The following is a 21,148-nucleotide window of genomic DNA, read 5'->3' on the forward strand; positions in this document are numbered from 1 at the left end:
GTTGCGCGCGAGCCCGCTACTGTATGAATCCAAATTGAAGTCAACAAAATCAACGCCATAAACTCCATGTATGTGTGCCATGCTGTTGTCCATATCCCATAATGTAAATCGTATTGCTAGTGTGGCATGCTTTCCATGTCTAGCATGTGTCCCATTCGTTCAATCTGCGAAAGCGTGTCAGTATGCAAGTTAAAGCACAACCCCGGAATAGAAAGTGCTGACCTTTGTCTTCAAGTAGCCCTCTACCTCTTCGCTTCGAAAGCCACCTTTGCCGCGCCATGAGAGTGGCACCATGGCAACTCTCTCCTTGACAACGACCTCTCTGTTGGGCCCCTCGACAGCACGGATTTTGTCGGGGTTGTTTGTCAGTAGCCGCACACTGTCTTGTCCGAGATCAAGAAGCATGGCCGTGGCTAAGCCGTAGCTTCTGGCATCAGCGGGATGGCGGAGAAGCAGATTCGCCTCGACGGTATCGGAACCAAGGTCCTGCAGGTTGTACGCCTTGAGCTTCTCGCCCAGCCCGATGCCGCGACCCTCTTGCCGCAGGTAAATAATGATTCCGCCGCTCTCGTTGTCGGAAAGGCCCATCAGACGAGCTGCCTCGTCAAGCTGCTCGCCGCAGTCGCACCGCGCGGACCAGGCTGTCTCTCCCGTATAACACTCGGAATGAATTCGTACCAGCGGAGGATCCGCAGACTTTGTAGTCGCGGGTTCCGAAGATGGTGTGTTTGGTTCACTGCTGCCCATGCCGCTCGTGGTACGGCCAGGGAACAGACGGCCGGTATAGGCGCCGCGAGTCATGCGGTCCATTTCCGTCTCGCCCTCGCGGGGCGCATCAAGGCTCTTGCTGCGAATATGATTGCCAAAGACAATAGCCAAGTGCTCCTTCTTGTCAACATTGTTGGTATAGAGATGCAGGAACATCTCGGTGCCATTGACGGTCGGGATGCGCGCGCGCACGAGGCATTGCACCTCCGGCAGCTTCTCGAGCAGGCGGGGCTTCTTGGAGCCGCATCCGCCCGAGGGGATGGAGCTGTCAACGGGAACGCTGCGAGGCCCTCGAGTCTTGGGCGTCTGCGTGCCGGGAGTGGCCGGCGGCGTGAATGCCGGCGACAACAGCGACGGTGGTGGGGGTTGCGAGGTGGGTGTGCCGGCGGCAGCGGACAGCAACAGGTCGTCTACCGGAGCGGCGGCCGCGTCACCACTGCCTTCGGCACCGGAATCGACAGGCGCAGCGCGCGGCGAGTAGAACGCCGGCAGCTGGTGTGACTCGGTCAAGTTGTTGGTGGTGGGTGAGGGTGAGGGCATGATGGCGGAGGGGTACTACTTAGCCGTAATTGCATCGATTGCAGCAAAATAGGGCTGTATAGCGATGATGACGGCGTAGATAGGACGAAACTGGAAGAATTGGACAGTCGTCGCCAGTGTAACAATAAAGAAAAGGAACGAGTATGAAGAGAACAGGAAATAAGGGTCGGTGCCGCCCGTGCAACGGAGCCTTCGTGCGTTTAACCAAACCTTAGCTGCTTAGCAAACTGCCTCACATCGGCCTGCGTATTTTGGTAGGCCATTAGTCATGTGCTTTTCCACTTCTCGGCCGCACCGGCCGGTGGCTGCCATAGAACCTCGGCGAAGTGTGGGGGCGGAGATGTTGGAATATCCTCTACGTATTAATGACTACTTATAACGGACGCGGCTACATCAATTAAACGCTCATCGGTACTGAAGGAAATTCTTGATCAGGCCGGTCAAATATGTCAATGGCAGCGCATATGTCTCTGTCTGCCGGTGTTTGGCAACTAAACCCCGGATATCCGCGCATAATGCACTGCGCGATTCGGTGTTCGCCCGTGCGCGCTTTGCGTGAATATATCCCGACGGCACGTTTCTACTACCCTCATCCTGGTGCAGTGAGCTATTGTTGGTGAGCCTTGAAACTCTATGGGACTTGAACCCCTTTTATCTGATCTATCAAGCGCGACAGTCCAGACTCACTGTCACCGTGCGCGAGGCGACACTGGACAGTGGCAGTGCGGGAACCTACGTAACTTAAACTCTAACATTGCATTGGGAGAACAGGACAGATTTTGACTGATTGTTGGTCCGCCCGTTGAATGTTCACGCTATACAGCTATCATATTATATGACGCTATTCTGTAGCACCCTGGCAGTTTGTTTCTGTTTGGCAGCCAAACTTCCTACACGAGTTTCGAATGCAGCCATCGCTACGGGATGTTGACTCATGCTCTAGATATTCGACCCCGTTGACTCTTTTGGAACAAGTATTGTGGTGAGATCAGACGCCACTAATAACGTGTTCCAGAGAGTAGTAAGCAGGTAGATCTAGCCGCAGCTAATCGAGAGCCGGCACACCATGTACACTAAGACCCAAGCCCAACAAAGCCAGTATTGAAACCAACAATTTCACAAGGACGAGTGTGAACACCAAAATACCCAAAGACACAGGGAAAACACTCAGGCCGTTCCCAAATCGTGCTGACAATTTACGACCTTAAAGATAGGGTAGCTCACGGTTCTGTCCAGCGATGCCCCACCGAAGCAATCGATAACGAGCCGGCAAAAAAATTTACCTGCAACTTGCAGATGCACCTCACCATTCCAATTTGCGTCGTAGCATCCCGACACAACCATTCTTGCCACAATGCCGGCCACGACGTCGCCGGAACCGGCCTCTTCAAAGGCTGAAAAAAAATCCAAAAAGACTCACAAGTCAGAAAAAAAGCGATCCCGTGACGAGGACGGCGCTGCCGACACCGAAGAGCGCAAGCATAAAAAATCAAAGAGTGTCTCTGCCGATGCCAGCCAAGAGCACCACGATGTTACTGGCAAGAAGGACAAGAAGAAGAAGAAGAGCAAGCACGATGGCGAACAAGACGAAGAAAGTAGCGAGAAGAAATCGAAAAAGAAGCACGGCGACGGCGACAAGAAAGCGCAACGCAGAAAGAAACACCACAATAAGGACAGTGACGACGCCGACGCTATAGAAACGAACGCCGATGATGCTCTAGCGCAATTGCAACTGGAACGCGAAAACGCACAGCAGGCAGTCGATGCAATGGATATCGATGAGCCTGCTATCAACTCCATATCCGATATATACCAACCTCCCGACATCCCCGCCAAGCCGCAATTCCCCTTTTTCTCGCAGACAGTCTCGCTATACGAACCCATATACCCCATTGGCTGGGCGCAACCCGTCACAAATTGCGAGTTCCACTACCTGCGCCATCTGCAGAACAAGTATGTGCCCTCACTGCGCGGCGTTCTTCTGAACTACAAGAATGTGACGCTTGGTGATGAGCCTAGTCGCGAGGGTGCTGCCAGGAATGACGAGGAAGTCACAACTCTCAAATCGCAGCGAGAGTACGGTGTGGGATTCGGCTGGATTACCGCTGATGTGGACCTATTTGTGCCTAGCCGTGGCGCTTGGATGGAAGGCAGTGTCAATTTGCAGACCGAGGGCCACATTGGCGTCGTATGCTTTGGCAAGTTCAACGCCTCTATCGAGGCTCGCCGTCTACCCCCGTCTTGGAAGTGGGTGTCCAACGAGGACCCAGAGGCCGAGGGCATGGAGGAGACGGCATCAATTGTCGCGCCCGACGAGCACGGTGTCGTGCATCAGATTCACAGCACTGGCTTTTGGGTTGACGCTAACGGCGACAAAATCAAAGGCAAGATCCGCTTTCGAATACGCAATTTTGACGTCGGTGTGAGTGGTGAGACGACGTACCTGAGTCTCGAGGGCACCATGCTCGACAAGGCTAGCGAGAAGACTCTTGTGCAGCAAGAGGCACACGCGCTCAAGATGCGCCGCGATACCACCAAGTCGAACCGTCGCGTCGAGCGCCGCCGTGCACCCGAATTCAGCATGACACGCTTCTTCTCGGAAGAAGAGAAGCAGGCGCACGAGGAGCGAGAAGCCATGCGGGCGGCAGAGCGGGCTGCGGCCGCTGAGGCTGATACTGCAGCAGCAGCCTCGTCTGAGGGAACAAAGATCGTGTTTGGTGAGTAAGCTGCGATGGTACCGATTTGCAGGGAAGCATTCATTGTATAAAGGATTTGGGGGTTGGTTGCATTGCAAGTTCTCTTCTGGTTGAAACGCGGTGGTACAAGGTGTATCTGAGAAGCGAACCGTCACTTAAAGGACTGTTGAATTTTTACATATAAATAAAGGACCAAAATCATGGACAGAAAGCAGTGAAAGTATTATACATCAATCTGAGTTGTTTAATCACCATGTTCTGTGAGACCCGGCCTCCGACGTGAGTGACAAAATGAATCGCTGAAAAACAAATGTTATAGGATGATAATGTAGGGTTACATCTACGCAGACGCCCTGATCATGGGCTCCCATGGACGGCCCATATCCCAGAGATACACCTCGTCGCGGGGGTTCTCTCCTAAACCCTTGACGACAATATGTCGCAAGACAGGAAGAGCGGAAAATACAAAAATGTTGAACGGCGATGTGCACGGCGACTCGCTCCAAAGAGCGTCGAGTTGTGCAGCATCGGGATCCGACTGAGCGCAAAGCGCATCAACCTTTTCGGCGAACGCCTCTTTCTCGGATGAGTGGTCATTGGCAATGATTTGAAAGCGAACGCCCTGGATATCGACAGTGATGCACCGCACATTGCTGGGGAAGCCGTCGGTGTAGCCGCTTGTGAGGATCCACGTGTAGTCGCGCTGGTCGCCCGCGCAGTCCCAGTCGTACCAGACCTGGGTTCCCGTCTCGGAAAAATCGTCCAGCGTGAGACGAGACAGGTCGTCGAAGCCGATGGAGCAGTGCTGTGAGGAGATGCCTTCCAGTCTCGGAAGAACAATGTCGCAGTGGCGCGCATCGGTGCCGATGACGAAGCGGCCGTGTCGCCGTGGCAGCTGCCCGGTGAAGGTGAGGGCGAGGGCGTGCTGTGGAGGGCCATCGGCGAGGAGACTGGTTTTGATACGAGAAGAGAGGAAGTCTGTTCCGGCGCAGGGGACTCGACGAGAGGTATTCTCGGGCATGCTGACGGTCTTTTCTGCGGCTGGACAGTTGGGTGCCGGCACCAGCCAGGCAATGATGTCTTGCGAAGAGATCATAATGAAGTGATTAAAAAGTTGTATGTAAAGAAAGAATGATGTCAGACTGGGTATCGTTGAACGAAAGTAAAAGGTAAATCCTGAATAGCAGAAAGTGTATTGAGTCCGGAAAAGAATGGCCGAGTGACGATGGGTTTCTGGATGGACGTCCCTCAAAGGTAGTGGAGGAGGCTGGAAGGCGAGGAGAGAGAATATCCTGGATGAGATCAAAATGCAATAATGACAGAAATCAATCTACGAGTGATGCCACTACATCTTTATAGACCCAACTGGGCGTCTATGTGTACATACATGAACGTTGAATTAGGTGCGTGAGAACCAGGGTCTGGGTTGCGTCAAATGGTAGGACAGACAACCATCACAGCGCGCATCGAGAATCCCTGTTGGACACGCTTCTTCGACGTGCCGACCGCGACCGCGTTTCGAGGGTCCCGTCAAACATGCAACACGGCCCGGAATAGCCAGAGCGCGTCGTCTGGCCCATGCAAGGTGTGACCGTGAATTTCCCCACGTCCATCGCCAGCAAGAGGCTCACGATGCAGCCACGGAGCGCTGTGGGCCAATCATTTACAGCGAGGTTGGGCAAACTCGGAAATTGGGCACGGCGACGTTGACCAGCCTCATGACGAGCAGGGCAATATCATGGAGATGGATTCGATGAGTTGGCGCTGCAGCGGCGCCGCAGACGCTGCGGTTGCGTGGTTGCTTTCTTCTACAGCATAGGTGGGTGAGGCACTCGCCACTGGACAGGACACATTGGTTGCAGTATGAGTCAAAGATGCGGTCTGCGTGGATGCCGAGCCTGAAGGAAAACATATGTTCAGATCCAAATGGCCATTGGATTTGCTGCGGCAGGTGAACTCAGAGGTTGCAGATGTTTTGAGAGCGAGGAGTGTAGCAGTGTGAGTGCATCAAGAGTTGCGATAAGTGCCTGCGCCTGCCGAGGATGGATGCAACGTGGTTCAGTATGCCTGTACAAAGCTTTTGACAGCGTCAAACATGAGTCGAACTTTTTTGACCTCGTCGTTTCTTGTCAGCCGTTGAAGAACATTTCCAAGATGATTGTTGAAGCTGTGATGCTTGGCAATGCGCTATCACTGACTGGCTGGTTTCTGCCTGATGTATCAGGTCTCCACATGCACGGCCATTGGCCGAACTTTGCCCGCCAAACAGCAACCAAGAGCTCCCAATCCAACGGCAAATATCCCCGAACGCCGTCAATTCCGCCCCTGTGCCGGCCAGGACGATCAAGTAAACGAATCAATTGACCCGGGGAAAACATGGCCACCGACACAGCTTCCGATGCGCGCCGTACGTGACCCTCTTGCCGCACCGCACCGACGGGATGCCCTCTAGACCGGACGCTTTTGACTAACCCAGACATGCAGAAGCGACGCGCGAGGAGATGAGCGAGGCTCGCCTCCCTCACGCCTACAGAGATAGCTGCGCTCATCTATTGATCCCGCTCAACAAGTGCCGCAAATCGACGTGGTACGCTCCATGGAAGTGCGAGGTAAGAAAACGAGCTTAAGTTGGAAACTGTCGAGGATTGCGCCGGGCGGTACTGATTCTGCTATTTTGCAATCACTATAGGACGAGAGACATAGTTACGAAAAGTGCCAGTACGTCGAGTTCAAGAAGCGAGTCGCCAAGATGGACGAGTTGCGAGAGTCCAAGGGCGGTGCCCGCAGCAACTAAGGCGAAACGGAAACGCAGACGACGCTGTGAATCGGAGGAACGACTACCCCGGACTGTACATATACTTGTGTTAAAATGGGCAGGAAATAGAAGAAATCTTGCAATACGGTTGCTCGGATGTGATATTTGGGTGTCATGCGTTGGTGATCTACGTGTCGATGGGAGCTAGAGGAGCAATTGTCCGAGCTGCAGGACTGAGAGCGATTAACTGCAGTCGTCTGGCCATAGGAAACCCGACGAAAGCGACGCCACATGACTGCACCGTCAACATCACGGCAAAACGGTCATGGATACTTACATTATGGCCAAAGCTCACATAGCTTGGATTACACGAGGTGAGCAACGATGCTACATATGCAATGCCAAAATCACACCAACGAACTCGGAGCAGTTTACAATTCGTTATTCATGTTATGTACATTTCTTGAAACGCCATACACCATCAAGTCGCTCACTCGACATTCTCAAAATATCGAGTTATCGGCACAAGTAAAGGATCCCTCAAGCTTGCCGGGTGTGTGGTAGACCTCAAGCAAACCCTGAACAGATGCCCACATGCCGACACCATTCATGAACAGCGCTTGAATAATAAGCAGAGCGTTGACAATGGCCAGGGGAATATTCTTGCGGGCAAACTTCTCCTGCCAGTTACGATGGTACCAAAACACACCACTGACGCCAAACGTGAACCAGGCCACAAACGTCGCCGACGAAATAGACAAAATCGAGTCAAAGATGGGAATGGCACTGGCTAGGATGAAGGCAAGAACCCAAAATATGGTGGCGCTTCCAACCCAGAGACCCCAGGAGCGCACCGAGTTTTCCGTGGCGCGGTGCGTCGTCTTGGTAGCCCGCAAGGCAACCACGTAGATGTACTTGATGGCGGTGTGGCCAAAGACCATGCCCGTTGACAAGATGGCAGGCAGTGCGATGGCATAGGCCACCTTGGCGGGAATGTCGGGCGCTGAGCCGAGCGCGGGCGAACGCACAGCCTGCCCAGAAAGAGCATAGATGGTCACCGCAGTGAGGATGTACAGAAGCACGGAGAAGACCTGCAGGATAGTGAGGGCCTTGGGAAAGTCGCGGGAAGGGTTCTTCATCTCGGCCATGTACGAGACGAAACCAACATTACCAGCATACGCATAGCACACCTTGAGGCATGCGCTGACGCCCTCGCGAAAGCTGGGGTTTCCGATAATGACGACTTCCTTGGCGAAACCATGGACCTCACCCCGCGGGTGACCCGCCACGCCAAGGCTGATGATGACGATGAAAACGGCCACGATGATGCTTACCGTGCACGGCAAGCCCGCCTGGGCGACAAACTTGAATGTGCGTGGTAGGCACAGGATCCAGCAGCACACGGCACCAACCGCGGCAAAAGCGACAGTGCACGTCGAGTGATTGGACAGCGTGTTGAAGGCAATGGAGAGTGTGACGGTGGCGGAGCCGCACGTCATCATGACCTTGAACAAGAGACCGACACCAAAGATGAGCTCGAGAGGCCGGCCGCCGACAATGCGCGCCATGTCAACCATGTTGACGACCTGGGGGTGTGCGCGGTAGAATTGCAGCAGCTCGTAGGCAGTATACCAGGACACGACGCCCAGCCCGACAATGGCAATGAGGCCGGGAACGAGACCCAACGTCTTGAGAATGGCGGGGAGCGTGAGAATGCCAAGGCCGACCTGGTTCGTGGCGAGGACAAGCATGGTGTCCCACAGGCCCATGGTGCGGTACGTTTTGCCGCCGCCAAAGAGGTTGTCGTCGCCGCCTGGCACATCGCCTACGACGCCCTCCTGGGGCTTGGACGTCTTGGAGGCATCGTCTTCGAAGCTCGTCTTTTCCCGAATCTTTTCCGAATCAGAGCTCGAGTTGGCGGGGTTGGCGCCGCCGGTGTGAATGTCGGCAGGACGCTCGATGATGTCTTGGTTGTTGGTCATGGTGTCACTATGATATTTTGAACAAGTGAAGCACCGACAAGACACATGCAATGGGAGGGAGAAGGGGTTGAAAAAAAGCAACTGTTGGAAGAGGGAGTGCGATGACAGGGACCTTATCAAGGTGTGGAAAAGGCTCCAGCAAAAGCTGGTTGGTGGGTAATAGCTTGTGGTTGAGGGGGTTCGTCGTCACTCGCTCGTCCGAGGGCAGCCGATTCTGGCCAAGAAGCACCCAAAAAGCGGCTGGCTTCTGCCAAGGGTGGTGTGCAAGCAAATGAGGAAGGATAAGCCACCACACACAGAATGGGGAGGAAAACTAAGAAAAGGAGCAGTGACGAGTTACAAAACCGCTTTCGACGACCCCAGAGACGCGTCGGGCCAAGACCTCAAGGGGACCTCTGGGGTTCCTATCATTTACGTTCCATTGGCTGAAGACGCGAAAAGATCTCTGGGGGAGGCTATGTTAAGGCCTGGGATGTTTGAAGAGATTTCTGCCCCCATTTGCTCTCGTCATAACTCTCCATGTACCCTGTTGGGTCTTGGCAGCGCATGAAAAGAAAAAGCCTACGAAAATTGACAAGAGTCAGGACCGTCAAAGTCGAAAGTGGACAATTGGGGTCGCAGCCAACGAATCATGGAAGGCGGCTAGAACCCACCATCGATGGCCAAGCAAGCCACCGCCATGCTTTAATTCCCTGGGTTGGTTTAGTGGCTTGCAGAAGTTGCGCTAGAAAGGCTCGGCATACGGCATGGGACAATTGAGACAGCGTAAATAGTCAGTTTCCGCTGGTACTTCTTTTGTTCCGCCCCTTGTGGCGTTTTTCTCATGGCATGGCTTTCCGAGGTGAGCGCGCGGGCGCCGCCGCCGCCGCCGCCGTACTGCCGCCACTTGATGAGTTACGGCCGATCGCACCGCGCGCTGTTCAGACGTGCAAAGTCCAAAAGCGAGCCTGGCTGTTGCTCCGGCTTTAGTGCATCCCCTCGGGAGGCTGCACCAGCCGGCACACGGCATTTTCCTGCGCTTTCGCTCAACAAAGTTTGCCGTCTTCTCGGGAATCCCCCCACTTCCCAGAATGGTCCGTTCAGGGTCGACGACGACGGTTGCGACCTGTACCCCAGAGTCTGGGGAGTTTCATTCCTCACCGTTGTTGCATCCCTTTCGTGTTGTCCATAATGCCGCGCAAACCTTGCAAATCAGGCCCTTTTTTTTATCGGGCGAGGACCCAGCCAAGCTTCGGAATGGTGAGACTGATGGTGGGTTGTGCTGTCATGGGACGTGGGCCGGCCCACTGGCTGGAAATTGCGTAGGATTTCATTGAGAGATAATCCGTACAAGTAGACGTTTGCCGGGAGGTGGCTGCTTCCGTCGGGATTGATAAAGGCGGCTCGTGTGATCGGGTTATTAGAAAAAAAGGGCCCCTATATAATTTGCAGAGAGATAAGGACAATCAAGTTACTGATAGCAAAGGTCAATAAGAGGAGAGCAAATATAACTATATAAGAACAGGCAGGTATCATTAGCTCTTATAATGGATATGTAATAATCCTTTTTATGGCGTATTATTATTAATACTGACTGGTTACAGAGATGCGTGTGCGACGCGCATCTAGATACGATACCGCCACAACCGTCACGCTATGACCAGCCAATACAGGAACATGGCGCAGCGCTATGCAAACATACGCATATAAAATTTATGCACATGCGAAAACCAAACTAACAGTCTGCATAGCTAGATGGCACGCTACTCTAAGACGGCCCTGCCCATTACACCAATATAATATTATCTTGTCAAGATTAATTGTCAACAACCATCCATCTTGCTGGTATATTGACTTCACGCGTTTTACGCAGTATTGCCAACTATAAAGGGCTACATGCTCGAGAGCATCTGCAGCAGTCTTGCCAGATCCCCACCACTGCCACCGCCACCGCCACCGCCACCGTTCATGTCCGTGTTTACCTTGAGCAACGACATTAACATCTCGATATCCTCATTCCCTCCCGCCGGCCCCCCTCGCGTCGTATCTCTCGTCGCCCACGCGGCCCTTGTCATCCAAATGCCATAGGCCGAGCCCCTGACGCAGCGCCTAGACCTCGTCTGGCTTAACGTCCCTGTCGTTGCCGTCGACTATGCGCCGGCCATGGCCCTCGCTTACAAACTGTTGCAGCACCGCAGCGGCGGTACGCAGCGGCGCGTCACTCGTCGGCACCGTCTGGGCGCGGTCAAGCGACTGGCCCGCGGCGGCGGCAAAGCACACGCCCGACACAAAAGGCAGCATCTGCGCGTTGCTGTACCTGCGCGGTGTCGGCGCGGGGCCGGGGCCGGGGCCGGGGCCGGGGCCGGGGACTAGGCTTGCCTGCAGCCGCTCTAGGAAGAACTAGGCCTCTTGATGCAATGGTGAAGAAGTTGAATTCGGTGAGGAAGAACGACTCCTTCTCGACAATCTCAGCCACTTCGTGGACCAAGCCGGCCGGCGGGAGCGCCCCGTAGCGCAGCTTGGCCTCCTCGACCGCGGCCTTGGCTTCGGGCTTGATGTGCGATCGGCTGTCGGTGTAGCTGTAGGCATAGCCTAGGCCGAGCTCCTCCTGGACGGCCGCGACCGACCATGAGACCCGCGGCCCGGGACGTTCGAGGCGGTGGCTGACGGCCAGCGAGCAGTAAGCCAATAGCTTCAGGTTGCGCCGGTTGGCGCTGTGCACCTTGACCTTGTCCTTTGTCTTTGCGGCGGCTCTGTGCAGCCGCCCAATGGGTGACGGACGTGCCGATGCTCAGGCAGTAGTTGGTGAAGTAGGGCCTCCTTGGTTGTGAGACGGTCGCCGACGAACAAGGATGCATCCCCTTGCAGCTTCCACAGTGTCCTTCAGGTCCTTCCACACGCAGTCCTCGGGCACCAGGGCCCTCGCGGCGCAGCGCGTGGTACAGCTGCACCCACGCCGACGAGAGCGCCGGGCGCCGCCGCGTAGCTGCGCATGTGATGAAGCAGCAGCCCGCAGTACATTGGGGTTTTCGGCGGAGAAACTTGAATGGGCGGTGACCGCACCTTTGGGGAGCAATCCCGCAACGACGACGAGCTTGCGCGCGGCCTAGATCGGGTCTTCGTCCCAAAGGCCAGCGGCGCGGAGCACCGCGCGACGATTCGGCCTCCGGGACGTCAAGCAGCGAAGTGCTTGATTTTGGGGACTCTCCTCTTGTAACTATTGTTTCCAGCGCATCACCGTCTTGCCCATTCGTCTGTAGGATGCCCCGGTAGACCTGCACGGCAAAGGAGAGCCAGAGTATTAACACTACTATAGTCAGAGGATAATAATAGGGAGAGTAATCTAGGGGTAACTAGTAAGAATGTAGGCGCACGCCGCCTGTTACACCTGTTCCTGGCAACTGACGCGCCGGAATCGACGCCACACACGTGCAACAAGGAACACTTATATAGAGCAGCATTTAGCATAGAATAGACTTAATAATCTATTCAGATCTCGCCAATACATAGGTTGTGGGACGCTCAGAATAGTGCCATGGCTAATGCTAGTTTTTTGCACTGCGTACAGTAATAGACTGAGTAGGCCCAGCGATCCGGTTGACTATTGGTTTAGTCTAGAACAGAGGACTTGTCGATTCCGACAAGCCACCAGTCAATTCCGACCATCAGGTGGTCAGGACTGGATGACCTATCGCACCGCCCTATAGGGCGCACGCCGCCCTATAGGGGCCTACTAAGCAGGTACGCCTATATGTTTATCTATAGAAGGCTCAATACACGTCTAAATGCCTCCTCTATGGCATAAACAGACGTAAATAATCAAAGTACATTAAATCAGATTAAAGACAGGCCTCTTTCTTGATGATGTAGATGTGTGTGGTTATTGATCCCGCCAAAAGGCGATTTCTGGCTGGAAGAAACAGTTGAAGTGGGAGACAAAGTAACTTGGTATGACAGACTCGACCGCCGTCTTCAATCCCAGGATGACTATTGTTCCTCTTATTGTAACGGTGGACGGCAGACGGAAGACGGAAGAGACGGCAGCCTCGCTCGAATTTTGAGAACCGGAGGGCGACGGCAGTGGAAGCGAGAAAAAAAGTCTGAGCAAGTGCCTCTTTGACGATCTTGCGGGTTGATAATAAATGCTTTGGTTGTCGTCTCAGGTTCAGCAAATACTACCTTCAGAGCGTTCGCGATCCGGGCGGCAAGATTTAGTCAATGGCAGAAGCTTAAAAGCCCATGATGACGAGACAGCGCGGCTCTTTATTGACGTGTTTTTAAACATAATTTCGGAGTGATCGCGTGATCAGTATGACTCGGCTATGGTCTTCAAGAGCCGCCTTTGCGTCGGAGAAGTCGACTGATAGCGAGGACCCGGCACCTGGGTGCCGTGATGCCGCAAACGCTGGGGCGACGTGGGGCAAAAAAACGGCAGAAAAATGATGCCCAATTACAGGCTATCTAGCAGCTGGCTGTTGATGCTGGCGCTGTTGACTCTGGCAGCTGGCTGTTATAGCATATGCAAAGGACCTGCAGCGCATACTCACCGCCTTTGTTTTTTTGCCCCACTTTGACCAAAAGGTTGAGTGAGCTATGTGCTCCAAACGCTTAGGCGCAGTTTCAGCATCATCACCAATAAGAGGAGCAAGTTGCCAGGCACAGGGCGCAGAAGATGCTGCGTCTCCACACCCACTGGTTGTTGAAAAGAAACTTGTTCTGTTTCCTGACGACCCTGCAGGTTTCAGCTGGACTTCTTTCAGCCTTTCTATTTTCGGGGACCTCTGTTGAGCACGACGTCGAGTCGCTGGATTGACCGAGCGAAGATGAAACGTCAACGATGGCAGCAAAATCTTTCGATAAATCGGGATCAAAAAAGGACTAGATGCTTATCCAAAAAGTTCGTCATGGCGCGACCACAGATGCCGAGTTTCATGTCGCCTCCGAACGCTGGGTTCTTTGTCAAGGCCATCGGGCATGATTAGCTAAAATGAAGCTCTAATTCTCTAGACCCTTGTTTCGGCAAACTACCAAAAAGGGATCTTCGTCAAATATCTGTTGGTTCTCTATGTAATGTTTCAAAACGTATAATAGTCACCAGTTCTCCTTTCTTGACATCTTTGTCCATCCACTTCTGAGACCCCAGAGACGTCCAACTGATCAACTCATTATCCGCTCATTTTTGCTTTATTCTAAAGCCTTTTGCATAATTCACTCCACGAGAAGCCTCCTCCTATCTTTTACACTCTACCCTAGCTTTCACGATGCGGCCCCAAAACGCTCTTGTCGCCCTCTTCGTCGGGCTCGGCGGACATGGCGTCCTCGCCGTCCCTACCTTTGGAATGATTTGCGATGCCATGAACGGCGCCATGAACCTCGTGGGCGGTGGCAGATTTGCCCTTCCCTGCGGCGGAAGCGGTGGAAGCGGTGGAAGCAAGGACACGTCGCGGCCCTCTGACGAAGCCATGGCCGACGCGGCGGAGCAGTGGCGGGCCGACACGGGAATCGTCTCCAACTTCCTCTCCAACGCCGAGTCGATGACCCCGCAGGAGAGGCAGGACCAGGGCCAAATCGCCGCCGACGCTGAAAAAGACGAGCTGGTCCAAAAGGCCGTCCTGGACCGCATGTTCCTCAACGGGACGGCGGCGGACCGCGACCCTGCCGTGGCGGCGGCCCACGATATGCTGGCCAACCAGGGCACTTTCCAGTTTGTCCTGGACGCGCTCATCCTCTTCTCCAAGAGAGGATCAAGCTTGACACAGGATGAGGTGGCCAGCATGATCAAGGCGGTGAACCAGGATAGGTGCACGAATGTGCTGCCGTCGATCGATACTTATATTGGGGCGACGCACGCCGTGACTGGGCAGGAAAGAGGAGGGAAGACGGCCGTTCGACCTACCAATTGCTAAGTCCCATGCCGTTCGACCTACCAAATCGCTAGTCCCATGAATGCCGTCTTGGAAAACCTTTTTGCTTCGACTCGACTCTCTTTGGCTGCATGGCACGCGAGTGGAAATGCAACTGCAGTGGGAATTGTACGATGGAATATTGATTAGTATTATCCTTCTTTATGCCTTCCTTTTAGATTATTTTATTAGTGGAGGTTTCATATATTAATACATTGTTGAGATATGTTTCTGAGAGTCTCATCGTTTCATTGGTTTACATATAACGTAGGTTGATGAAGTCTTTGTCTCTCGACGCGCAACTAGTGCCCAAGCCTCCAACGACTGAAAAATGACTTGCTACGGAGAAATAGCAATTCAGGATATCTGCAAAGGCCTGGGAACATAACGCAAGGTTGATGGCAGGCTACAGGCAGTTACTCAAATTAAAGGACAGTGGCTTGGTTGGGCGTCCTGGCGTTCCGCCTTTCGGCTCTGTCCCGCGCTGCATGGCCAAGTTTGGCCGGTCTGGCCCCGTGGTCTTCCCATTGTCCAATCTGCCAGGCTTTTCTTGCAGTCTTTGGAGCGTATGTTGCTGTTAATAACTGGGGAGAGAAAAAGAGGGCGACGCATATTTAGCTACGGGAATGAAATGGACGGCCCGTCCAGTTCCCGTACCCCTCTCGATTGATAACCTTGACGCTATCAGACACTATTGGTGCTGGGCCGAACACTGGTGCCGGGACGAACACTTGCTGCTTTTCCTTGTGTTGGGAGTATTCAACCCCCTATTTTATTTTATTCTATTCCATGTCTCCTGTGATGAGTATTGTCCCGACTTACTGCAATACTCTTGCTCAATAGCCTCCTCGTACTCTACATCCGATGTTGATCAAACGCCAAGGATCCAACAACGAGAATAAATATTACTTCCATCAGCTTCATCACGCTAAAGACACGCAATTTTCCGTCTGACCAGACAATCGCTACCGATGGCGCCGTCGCACCTCACTCTGGAGCTGCCTCGCTATATCAAAATGCTGGTTCCTCTCGGCCGCGTCACACGGCGTCTGCCCCGAGACATTGGGAAGATCAATCTGTGCCTTGACATCGAGAAGTGCCTTGACAATGTAGGCGTTTCCCTGTTCACACGCATAATGAAGTGCCGTGTTATCATGCTGATCTTGAGCGTCCACATAGGCACGAGCTTTGAGGAGAAAATCCTCGACGACGCTGACGAGATTCAACTTGGCCGCGTCATGAAGTGCTGTTTGCCTCAAAATGTTGAGAGCAACCAAGTCGTCGTCGTCAACCCATCCAGAAAACTCCCTGACTACTCTGTTACAGCCCAACTGGCAAGCCTCCCGAAAAGCAGTCAGGCCTTTTGCTCCTTTCATCTTGAGATGGTCTCGGCCAAAACGAGGAATCAGCTCCCTCACCACTTCTTCGTGATTCATCATGCAAGCCAAATGAAGTATCGTGTCCCCTCGTTTGTCTTGGGAGCGTACGTCGTCCAGTCGAGACGGCCTGAAAGTGCTGCCACTATTTCAGCGCTGCCGGCCCTGACAGCGAGCTGGAGCGGCGTCTGTTCAGTCTTATTCTGAAGATTGGCGGCTTTTGGGTCCATGACGGCAAGTAAACGCTCGACTATATCCAAGTTGCCCTGCTTGCAGGCCATGTGAAGGGCTGTTTCTCCTCGTTTATTCTGAAGGCTGAAATTGGCTCTGTTTCCACGAGCAAGTAGCTTCTCTGCTATCTTGACGTTGCCCTCTGTGCAGGCCAGATGAAGCGCTGTCTGGCCAAATGTATTTTGAACATGGACATCCTCTTCGTCGAGAACGTCAAGTAGATTCGCCACTATTTCAGGGTTGCCCCCAATGCAGGCAAAGTGAAGAGCCGTATTTCCATCCTTGTCTTTGACACCCAACTTGATCTTGGCTGAATGAATATCTTCTATGACTCTTTCGTTTCCAAATTGACAGCCCTTCCATAAGCGGCTCAAGAAATCTTTGTTGACTTCGTACTCGGCCTGTTTGTGGATATGATCCAGTTCCACGAGTAAGATGTCTGCTGTGATTGACATGCCATTGGTCGCATCGATGATTCGTTTCATATTGTCCGTCACTTGCAGCTCGGAAGGGCATTTGTAAATGGTGTTGTGTTGCACCTCGGCCCAAGCTTGTGTCGTTACTGTTCCGAGCTGAATCTCGACTCTGAATGGAGCGAAAAGATTCGACATGGCGGCTGCCTCGAGGCTCCAGCCTGCCTTTTGCCAGTGGACGACCATCTGCCAAGGCTTGTACCCGTAGTGCTGCCAGGTATCTTTGCTGTAGCCAAGATTTTGGAGCCATGGCCCGTTGCCATGCCTCTCGATGCTTTCGTTTCGCTCGATGCTAGGGACTCGCGAAGGATCCCGAACGGTGCCAAAGTTGTGCACCACCGTAAACGCTCGACAGAGTATTTCTGCAACTTTGTATATATCGCCGGGTAGAAATACTCCGATGCGTATGCCCACGAGATCGCTCATGTCGGCATGCTCGTAAAGTTTGCGCACAAGCTTGTCCTCTGCTTGGGCAGGGCCTTTGGTGAGACCAAGAAACTCGATGAACTTGTCTCTCTCATCTTCATCATTCATCTTCTCCTGGAGCGACTTTGGACTTTTGCACCTACAAGTGACCACTCCCTTGATCTTCTCCTTCTTCAGTAAATTTTCGCACTCCTTCCTGACATCCCGAGCCAAAGCCTCGAACAGCGCCATCGTCTCCTTCTTTGCGTACTCTGCAACAAACAATCTCGCTATCTTGCCATACTGTTCCGTCTTGGAAAGCTCGTCCACACCGCGTGCAGAATGCAGTGGAAAAAAGGAAAGTAGGGACTGCAGCCACATAGTAGGACCCGCCTGCTCAGTAGTACTGGTAAAAAGCAAAGCAACAAGTCAAGCCGATGTGAGTGTCGCCAAGTCTTGGAGCGGAATCAAAAGATGTGTGCTAATAGAACTAATAGAGCTCGACGTATAATATAATACGATAAAGTGGAAATAATCATTGCATTCTTCAGGAGAGTCGAGATGCTTAAAAGCAGGATTCAGGCTGTTACAGAGGCTGGCGGCGGCGTCGATGATGGTGTGTTGTCGAGATTAGAGTGGTCAGCTACCAGTCAACCAGTATCCATATGGTACATGAAATTCTGCGAATCAGAGGATACCCCAGTACACAATGTTGCCTGACGGCTGTCTCATAGGCCGTGTGTGTACTGGCATCCGCCATTGTCCTTGACTCAGACAAGTATCCCCGAAACGGCTCGACGAAATGTTTACTTACCGAGTAGACTCTACTTTATCTACTACGTAATCTTCATGGCCAAACTTTAGTCGCAGGTATAAATGCGACATGCCCGCGCCCATCACTTTCGTGAAACGTATCACACAACCAAAGCCACCAAAAAGCAACTGCTTCTTTGGCGCGTATGGACTCGACAAGCTGAAGGCAGAGGCAGGAAAATGACACCCATCGAAATTTGATGGCTTTTTGAGCTTTCCATATATATCGAAACGCAACCCATGTTCTCGTCTGGCTTGGACTGGACACCCAAAATGAGGCAGCTTTGGCCTTTAACCTCGTCCGCGAGCTCGACACAATCCTTGCCAGCTCTTCAACGCATGACCAGTGGTCTGATGGACAGAACACAGAGCTAGTATCGCATGTCGCTGACAACTACAAAGCTCTGCAGGCGTTGGCAAGCCGCACATGGGTGAGCCCCAGAGGCCTCTCTGTATTCTGACATTAGGGGTCATTTTCTGGCCTAAGACACTAACGAAGCGCTTTTGCAGTTTACACGAGGATGGATCGTACAAGAGATAGGAACGAATGCCCCAGCTACAATGTACTGGGGGGGACACCAAGCTCGAATGGGACATGCTCGCTAGTGTGTGTGAGCGGCTCAAGGGCTATCATCAACTGCGTAGTGCCTTGGGCATCAGCACGTCCAACATCTCCTTCCTATATCGCCGCTTCATGGAACCAGATGAGAAGACGCACCACGCAAACCGATTCAACTTTGTTTACGAGCTCCAAAGATCGCGGCATCGGGCTCGCGCTACCTGCTCGTTGGTGAGTGCTATGCTCACGGGCTGATGAGAGGAGAAGCAATGGCTCAGTCACAGCGGCATGAGCTCCAAATAAGGGCTTTTCATGTAATCTAAACGGAAAAGCTAATTAATCATGCTTCGCTCTAGTGTGTGTCGGACTGAAGCGGACAGTAATCGAACGCTTGCAGGACAGAAAGGCAAACTTCCTCACGCGTGAAAACCAAGTCTATACCATCCGACTCGACTCTTCTTGCTTCGACTTCAGCTTTCGTAGCCCACACAAAGCGTTGATGCTCATTCGGGTCCAACTTGACCGCCGCTTCATCATCTGTTCTCAGCAGTACAACAAAATTAAACTGGCAGACCTTTTTCGTGTCGTTATCAACGAGGTAGAAATGTGGCTTTCCCACCTGACCAACAATAAACGCCGCCTCCAGCCCAGCCTCCTCGCTCAATTCTCGAGCGACAGCCCACAGGATGCTTGCATCGTCGTCTTCACACGCGCCGCCGGCAGGCTCCCACAGGTTTGGGTCGCTGTCCCCGGCTGCGCGCTGAAGAAGAAGAACGCGCGGGTCGGGGCTGGCAAAGTTGTCCACGACGATGGCGCTGGTCGCAATGTAGCCATAGGCGCCGTCTGCGTGAGCTGCTAGATAGTCCCTTTTGGGAACGGCAAAGTCTGCGACGGAGGGATGGTAGCGAAACTGAAGCCCCGCCATTGGTTAGGGGATGTGACTTGTTGATGAAAAGCTTTGCAAAGGTGTTGATGATGCTGATGACGGCAGGTTTGAGCCAGCCAAAGATTCAAGTTGAAAGACTTTCGTGCCCAAGGGCGGAGACATAGTCAGCTGACACAATTTATAATCACAACGCATCATGGGAGAAAGTTGGCTTCGTTAGAGGGATATGGTTGGTCATGAGCATTATTCGCAAGCACTGCTGCTGCCTTGTGCTACATCTGCTCTGTCATGGGCGGGTAGCAGCCCAACCCAAGTTACACCCTCGGTAACGGGGGTGCCTAAGGCAAGACCCGGATGCAGACATGTCTTCTGAGAACACCCAGTCTTGGTGTGAGAGGCCAGCTTTGCGCTCCCATCATCATCAGATTGGGCAACCTTCAGTATTACACGGACTCCGCCCCAGGGTATCTCCTACCTTGACCTATGTTTCTTTGACAGGTGAGAACCTCATACAGGGATCTGTGTGTTGAAGACAATTCTACCTAAATATACTACCACGACAACACCTCACTGCTCAGTGTTTCTGCTATGGCCTTGCCGCGGACTAACTGACCAACCACCCTGCCAACGCCGTCTCCGGCCGACACATGCATGCACACCCAACCTCAGCTTCATACTAACAATAGATAGCAGTATGCCAGAATTGACTCGATAAAGCCATGGCGGAATCCTCATCGCAAGTCGAACCGGCGCGATTTCGCTTCAATGATCTCCCGGCCGAGCTCAAGCTCATCATCATCAAAGCCGCCCTGCCGGAGCAGCGCATCTTCCACGTCAGCGGCAGGTGGACAGACGAATCTGAGCCAAAGGAAACCGGCGCTGATACGTACGGCTTCACATTTTACTATCGGCACCCGCCGCCCGTACTGCTCTCTGTATGCCCCGCGATGCGCGCTACCGTCCTGCAATGCGGCGTGTTTCTCGATTCTCTTCGTGGCGCCCGCGGCGCGTTCTTCATACCCGCCGTCGACATGCTGTATCTCGACGAGTACCACGCGCCGCGCTATATTAGGCAATGGTACGGCGGATCTCCTGACGCGGACGCCGCCCGCTGGGCGGCCATTCGACATGTTGGGATTTGGTGCCAGCACTTGCATTCAGAGTATGCTGGGAATCTGGTTGAGCAGAATGTACCGTTTATCGAACCATTCGTCAAGTGGGGTCCAGTGCTGGCGATGATGCGCAATCGTATGCCTGCGCTGCACAGTGTCACATTCATGGTGCCAATGCACGTGTGGGCCACCGATAAGCTGCCGAGATTGGACGGCACCACATACGTGCTGCCGAGATCATGGGACCGGGACGGGTGGCGGAGGATCTTGGGGAGGCGACACACCAGGGAGTGGCCAGGCACCAAAAAGCAGCGGCGGCGCGGTCCGCGCCGCAACTGGTGCCGTTGCCGGAGGAAATGGATGTGTCCTGCCACCTACTTCGAGCCCTAGCCAAGTTATAGGAGCAGGCGATGAGTAGTTTATAGTTGGTGGAGGTGCTGGAGGGGACGGGGCTCAGAGCTATCCGGTGCCGTGGAAGATAATGAGAAAAGCTGATCGTGGAGGCGTGGAGTTGAGAGGAGAAACAATGGGAGCTGAGACCAGGCTCTGCTCGCGCAGGGAGAAGAGACTGGCCGGCGAGACTGAAGAGTCAGGCGTGAAAAGTAAAAACTGTGCACGCTCGATCTGAGGGCATGCTTGTCGATAAGGGAACTTCGAATGCGGAGAGTTC

General features: G+C 53.3%; 10 protein-coding genes across 10 annotated transcripts; 4 read left to right on the plus strand and 6 right to left on the minus strand.

Moving 5' to 3' along the window:
• Positions 1-116: 116 nt before the first annotated feature.
• BBA_03348 (GTP cyclohydrolase II) lies at positions 117-1,308 on the minus strand (the record flags this gene model as incomplete). Its single annotated transcript, XM_008598445.1, has 2 exons — positions 117-164; positions 223-1,308. 2 exons carry the CDS (start codon positions 1,306-1,308, stop codon positions 117-119), a joined length of 1,134 nt encoding a protein of 377 aa, XP_008596667.1.
• A 1,354-nt stretch (positions 1,309-2,662) lies between these two features.
• BBA_03349 (RNA polymerase Rpb7-like domain-containing protein) lies at positions 2,663-4,033 on the plus strand (the record flags this gene model as incomplete). The annotated part of the gene is made up of 1 exon (XM_008598446.1): positions 2,663-4,033. One exon carries the CDS (start codon positions 2,663-2,665, stop codon positions 4,031-4,033), a length of 1,371 nt encoding a protein of 456 aa, XP_008596668.1.
• A 311-nt stretch (positions 4,034-4,344) lies between these two features.
• BBA_03350 (tousled-like kinase) lies at positions 4,345-5,100 on the minus strand (the record flags this gene model as incomplete). Its single annotated transcript, XM_008598447.1, has 1 exon — positions 4,345-5,100. One exon carries the CDS (start codon positions 5,098-5,100, stop codon positions 4,345-4,347), a length of 756 nt encoding a protein of 251 aa, XP_008596669.1.
• Positions 5,101-6,380: 1,280 nt separating this feature from the next.
• On the plus strand, positions 6,381-6,798 carry BBA_03351 (NADH-ubiquinone oxidoreductase B18 subunit; the record flags this gene model as incomplete). The annotated part of the gene is made up of 3 exons (XM_008598448.1): positions 6,381-6,411; positions 6,489-6,613; positions 6,694-6,798. 3 exons carry the CDS (start codon positions 6,381-6,383, stop codon positions 6,796-6,798), a joined length of 261 nt encoding a protein of 86 aa, XP_008596670.1.
• A 464-nt stretch (positions 6,799-7,262) lies between these two features.
• Positions 7,263-8,741, minus strand: BBA_03352 (amino acid transporter; the record flags this gene model as incomplete). Its single annotated transcript, XM_008598449.1, has 1 exon — positions 7,263-8,741. One exon carries the CDS (start codon positions 8,739-8,741, stop codon positions 7,263-7,265), a length of 1,479 nt encoding a protein of 492 aa, XP_008596671.1.
• Positions 8,742-10,829: 2,088 nt separating this feature from the next.
• BBA_03353 (uncharacterized protein) lies at positions 10,830-11,741 on the minus strand (the record flags this gene model as incomplete). Its single annotated transcript, XM_008598450.1, has 3 exons — positions 10,830-11,120; positions 11,185-11,510; positions 11,672-11,741. 3 exons carry the CDS (start codon positions 11,739-11,741, stop codon positions 10,830-10,832), a joined length of 687 nt encoding a protein of 228 aa, XP_008596672.1.
• Positions 11,742-13,981: 2,240 nt separating this feature from the next.
• On the plus strand, positions 13,982-14,626 carry BBA_03354 (uncharacterized protein; the record flags this gene model as incomplete). Its single annotated transcript, XM_008598451.1, has 1 exon — positions 13,982-14,626. The coding sequence occupies one exon, from the start codon at positions 13,982-13,984 to the stop codon at positions 14,624-14,626; it is 645 nt and encodes a 214-aa protein (XP_008596673.1).
• A 962-nt stretch (positions 14,627-15,588) lies between these two features.
• Positions 15,589-17,237, minus strand: BBA_03355 (ankyrin repeat protein; the record flags this gene model as incomplete). Its single annotated transcript, XM_008598452.1, has 2 exons — positions 15,589-15,931; positions 16,111-17,237. The coding sequence occupies 2 exons, from the start codon at positions 17,235-17,237 to the stop codon at positions 15,589-15,591; spliced, it is 1,470 nt and encodes a 489-aa protein (XP_008596674.1).
• Positions 17,238-18,832: 1,595 nt separating this feature from the next.
• Positions 18,833-19,405, minus strand: BBA_03356 (NUDIX domain protein; the record flags this gene model as incomplete). The annotated part of the gene is made up of 1 exon (XM_008598453.1): positions 18,833-19,405. One exon carries the CDS (start codon positions 19,403-19,405, stop codon positions 18,833-18,835), a length of 573 nt encoding a protein of 190 aa, XP_008596675.1.
• A 680-nt stretch (positions 19,406-20,085) lies between these two features.
• BBA_03357 (uncharacterized protein) lies at positions 20,086-20,868 on the plus strand (the record flags this gene model as incomplete). The annotated part of the gene is made up of 1 exon (XM_008598454.1): positions 20,086-20,868. The coding sequence occupies one exon, from the start codon at positions 20,086-20,088 to the stop codon at positions 20,866-20,868; it is 783 nt and encodes a 260-aa protein (XP_008596676.1).
• Between the last annotated feature and the right edge of the window lie 280 nt (positions 20,869-21,148).

This window comes from Beauveria bassiana, assembly GCF_000280675.1.
Source record: "Beauveria bassiana ARSEF 2860 unplaced genomic scaffold BBA_S00007, whole genome shotgun sequence".
In the NCBI taxonomy this organism is placed as follows: Eukaryota; Fungi; Ascomycota; class Sordariomycetes; order Hypocreales; family Cordycipitaceae; genus Beauveria; species Beauveria bassiana.